The following is a 5,200-nucleotide window of genomic DNA, read 5'->3' as shown; positions in this document are numbered from 1 at the left end:
CAGGGACATATATAAATTTTCACATTTAAGGATATTGATGAGAAATTAGTAAATGCTAAAATTGGTTGCTAATCTATTGCTAGTTGATTTTATCCACATATTTAATTATTCAACGTTATATACATATATATATATATATATATATATATATATATATATATATATATACGGTTGTCGTTAATAGGTATTTTTAGTCGCTGACTTACTTTATCAAAAACGAAAATGAATGTTTTAAATAAAATTTAACATAAATATTTTAGGATATAAAGAAAAAAACTAACCAATCAATTTAAAATAGTTTTTCTGGATAATTCTAAAAATAGTCTTCAAAGACCTATATATATATATATATATATATATATATATATATATGTATATGTTCATACTTAAGGTTTCCTACAATAAACACACAAAGCATTTTTTTACTGTGAAGGTTTACAATGTCGGCATCGAAATTTGCTATATTTTGTATTGTTCTCATTTGTCTTGCTAGTCTTCATGAATGTATGTTATATATAGCTTACATTCCATCCAATCCTCTAGCATTATTAATATTAATATACTCCATCATCTTTTAATTTGTTTTATGCTTTAAACTTTATGCAGGTGCCAATCTGGAAAAAAAATCCAAAGGAACATGCTCCAAAACACCAAAGAATGTTTGGTGCTGCAGTTCCACTACACACTGCCGAAGCACCAAAGCGGATTGTGAGAAGATTTGTATCTGGTAGTATACGAGGCCGTTGAATTTTTCTGCAGAAAATTTCTATAATTATATATTCCAATTATTTTCATACTTCTATTATTCAAAATTTAGATAATAAATAGAAATTCCTATTCCACAGGAGCAGCTAGTATTATGTACTAAATGTTTTGGAATTTCTTTGAAAGATCAATATATATAGTTGTCTTTCTGACTTTCTTCAATTGTATTTAAGAAGTTTATAAATTTTATACAAAATGAGAATAAAACAACAGTAGACTATTTAACTAAAATTGAAATGTTGTAAGTACTTTGTAAAATATATATATATCATTTCAAAATATATTATAAACTATATAAATTAATATTAAATAAATTAATATATTTTTTGACAAAAAGACATTCACCGATTCATATTAAATAAATTAATTAACACAAAATTAACAATTTTCACCTGTCTCAGACTTGACCGATTCAAAATATAACACAATTGCTTAAGATAATAAAACAATATACTATAAAATAATCCATAAGGACGTGGGTCTTCTCAAATATGGTCTCACTAAAATTTTATAATAAAAATTAATATATAAATTTTGTATAACTATAAACAGAACATTGTTTTGTTTCCCCCATGAACTCAATCACTAATTATTCTTAACCATTCACACCATATTACTGACATTGTGATCATGTTTTATCTTGGCAAATGGTGGTTTATAGCACTATTATTATTAAGTATTTCTCACATATCTCTCTATTCAATTCCTTCTGAATAGTGGGCTTTTGTTTTCAACACTTGATCTCCACAAAATATCTTCTCTCATCAAATCTCAGTCGTCCGTTCTAGGGTTCCTACAAGTTTGAAGATTGAAGAAACGCATCTTGTTGGTGGCTCAGGTGAATCGATCGTGAGACAGGTGATATTCTTGGATAGACAAAGGCATTCTGTGAAGTTCTCGTAGACTTTGGCTCTTGAAGATGTCTGCAGCAATGGATTTGGCGTAATGGCAATGTCGCTGGAGGAAGAAGATGCTCCCTTCGATATGCCAGATCTCTACCACATTTCAAATCTAGTGACAGTAACTCGAGGAGCTTGATTGGAAGGCTTCTCAGTCCTGCTTGCCAGGATATGGCTAGTTTGATTCTTGATATGCCTCGGAAATGGCAAAAACAAAAAAGAGTAATTGGAAGAGCTTTGTCAAAAGAAAGGTTTCAGTTCATCTTTCAGCATGAGTATGAGATGGAGGAAATCCTGAACAAAGGTATCCATACCTACGAGGAATGGCCGATAGTGATGGAGCGGTGGGTGGAGAATCCCCCCCCCCCCCCCCAGATTACTTGCAATATGTGGACATCTGAGTCCAGATTAAGAACATCTCGGTGAACCACTACACAGAAAAGGCGATAATGGTTCTTGGTGACCTAGTGGGGAAGACAACAGTGGTGGCCTTTGATCCGGAAAAATCTCAGAGGCAGGACTACGTCCGAGCTCAGATAAGATTCAATGTGGCTAACCCGCTTAAGAAGTCGAAGATTATAAACCTTCCTAATGGAGGGGGCTCGGCTGAGATCTTCTACTTCCATGAAAGGGTTCAGAAACGATGCTACCACTGTCAGAGAATGACTCATGAGAAATCAAGCTGTCCTTTGCTAGTGAGAGAGGGAAAGCATGAAGCGTTGAAGAGAAGACAGGGTATGGGGCCCTCAAAGCCTGCTTAAGACCTTATCATCAAACCCAATGACCCGCTTTTTGGGGTCCTGGAGGAAAGTCAGGTTGGAATCCATCTGGTTTTGGGACGACCAAGAACTGCCCCTGACGTTTTAGAGGGGATGCGCCAGTACCTCCTGTTGGCAGATGGTGAAGAAAGAAAAATCAGAGAGGATAAAGTCAGGAAGTCGGTGAGGGAGGTAGAGAAAGACCCAGTGACAGAACGGATTGCTCTCAGATTGGAAGATCCTCCTATTGTAACTAAAGACCTTAACAGAGGTAAAGGTCTGGTTTTTGGTTATGAAACATCTGACTCAACGTCGGCGAAGTCAGGAAGCAGAGGCCGTCAGAAGCTCCTTGGAGATGCAATCAGATCAGAAGTTTCCTCGTCGTTGGTAGTCTTTAAGCCAGTTGATAATCTGGTGCAAGAAATGTCTAGGGTCTTTCTTGGGATAGTACCCACTTCTGGTGATCCGACGGTTTATAAGATTGGTCTTTTTGAGGCCACATCTTCCGGGAAAACTAAGAAGAGAGGGAAATCTAGGAAAAGGCCTTACGTAAAGAAAAGAAGACTGAGGAAGCTGGGAGAGGAAATGGAGCAGGAGGCTGGGTCGAGCCAGTCTGGGTCTGTTAGTGAAGGTGGGAGTAAGAAAAGAATTTCAGAATCAGAAAACAGTGATGGAAGAGCTAACTGGCGGAAGCCAAACGAGGCGGTCCCAAATGAGGGACTGTCCAACGCGTAATAAGTATAGTGGCTTGGAATTGCCAAGGATTGGGGTGGCCTCAAGACTTGACAATTCCCAGATTGGGGAACATACGTTAAAAATATTTTCCGGAGATACTGTTTCTGATGGAGACTATGAATGGTAGGAATGCTCTTGTAGATATGCAAGTTTGGCTTGGTTATGATTTTGTACATACGATGGATCCTGTTGGAAGATGTGGCGGACTGGCACTATTTTGGAAGAAGAGTTCAGACATTATTTTCAACTTTGTAGATAAGAATCTGATGGACCTTAGTGTACAGTGGGGTAGCATGAAGTTCTTCTTGTCTTGCGTGTATGGTCATCCTAACGCTAAAAAAAGAGGCCCGGTGTGGGAGAGGATCAGTCGTATTGGGGTTCAAAGAAGATTATTGTGGGCTATGGTGGGTGACTTCAATGAAATCCTCAGTAATGATGATAAGCTTGGTGGCCCTCTGAGACCAGGCTCGTTGTTTTAAGACTTCAGTGATATGCTAAAATCCTGTCGTATGAGAGACTTGATGAGCACAGGGAACTCCTATTCTTGGGGAGGAAAGCGTAACAACAAGTGGATCCAATGCAGACTTGATAGATGTGTAGGAAACAGAGAATGAACTTTGATGTTCCCGAGCTCTAGCCAAACCTTCTTACAAAATAGAGGTTCTGACCCTAGACCTGTTCTTCTGAGCCTCAAATCGTCGCATGAAGTATATAGAGGCTCCTTTAGGTTTGACAGCAGAATGTTGAATGATCCTCAAGTCAAATATGAGGTCTGCAAAGCTTGGAGTGCTATAGGGGTTGGTAATGGAGCTTCGGTTTTTGATAGGATAAGAGATTGCAGAGTGGCTTTGAGCAGGTGGAAGAGAAGTAGCGAAGCAAACTCGAAATCGAAAATCATTAAACTGCAAGGCTGGTATGATGAGGAGCAGTCGAAAATCAACCCTTCCTTTTAGGTTATGAATGACCTTAAAGTACAGTTGGTGAAAGCTTATAAAGATTAAGATAGATTTTGGAAGCAGAAATGCAGAGATACGTGGAGTGGCTTTGGAGACAGGAATACGAAATTCTTCCACGCGTCTGTCAAAGTGGCAAGGAAACGGAATGGTATTGATAAGATTATCGATGAGGATGATATTACACATAGAGCTGAAGCCTCCAAAGGGCAACCTTTGGTGGAGTACTTTTCTTCATTGTTCAAATCTTCCCACCCGACTAACTTGAGTTCCTTCATTGAGGGGTTTCAAGCTCCATGAATGAAGCCCTTACTAAGGAGGTTTCTATGGAAGAGGTGAAGAGAGCAGCCTTTGCTATTAAACCCACCAGCGCTCCTAGTGCCGATGGAATGTCTGGCCTCTTCTTTCAAAAATACTAGGGTGTTGTGGGTCAGAGAGTCACTCTGGAGGTGCGTGAATTATTCAGAACAGGGGAGTTCCCTCTCCAATGGAACTTTACGCAAAATATGCCTCATCCCGAAGAAGATCCCAGCAACTCCCACGAAGGATCTGAGGCCGATCAGTCTGTGTTCAGTGATGTACAAGATTGTTTCCAAGATAATTGTTTCAAGACTTCAGCCCTTCCTACCTACTTTGGTAGCGCCTAATCAGTCTGCCTTTGTGGCCGATCGGCTAATATCAGATAATATCTTGATCGCACATGAAGCAGTGCCCAATCTCAGAACACACAAAGAGATTTCGAAGAATTTTATAGCCGTCAAGACCGACATGTCCAAATCTTATGACATGGTTGAATGGGAATATGTCAAGGTTTTGCTTCTTTCGATGGGATCGATCAGAGTTGGGTTCAGAAGGTTATGTTCTGCATCTCAACAGTAACCTATATGGTGTTGATGAATTGGCAACCCTTTGACCTTGTGGAACCAGAGAGAGGACTTAGACAAGGGGATCCTCTCTCCCCCTTCCTCTTTGTTCTCTGCACCGAAGGACTCACCCACATGATGAATAGGGCTGAGAAAGATGGACAGATTAGTGGTATAAGATTCTCCAATGCTGGTCCCTCCATCCATCATCTTCTTTTTGCAGACGA

At 39.2% G+C, this 5,200-nt stretch overlaps 1 protein-coding gene across 1 annotated transcript; it reads left to right on the top strand.

Moving 5' to 3' along the window:
* Positions 1 to 2,536: 2,536 nt before the first annotated feature.
* On the top strand, positions 2,537 to 3,157 carry LOC106360469. The gene has a single exon (XM_013800073.1). It carries the CDS (start codon positions 2,537 to 2,539, stop codon positions 3,155 to 3,157), a length of 621 nt encoding a protein of 206 aa, XP_013655527.1.
* Positions 3,158 to 5,200: the final 2,043 nt, after the last annotated feature.

This window comes from Brassica napus, chromosome C6, assembly GCF_020379485.1.
Source record: "Brassica napus cultivar Da-Ae chromosome C6, Da-Ae, whole genome shotgun sequence".
NCBI lineage: Eukaryota > Viridiplantae > Streptophyta > Magnoliopsida > Brassicales > Brassicaceae > Brassica > Brassica napus.
Note: the sequence above shows the minus strand (reverse complement) of the source record. Positions and strands in the feature narration are given on the sequence as shown.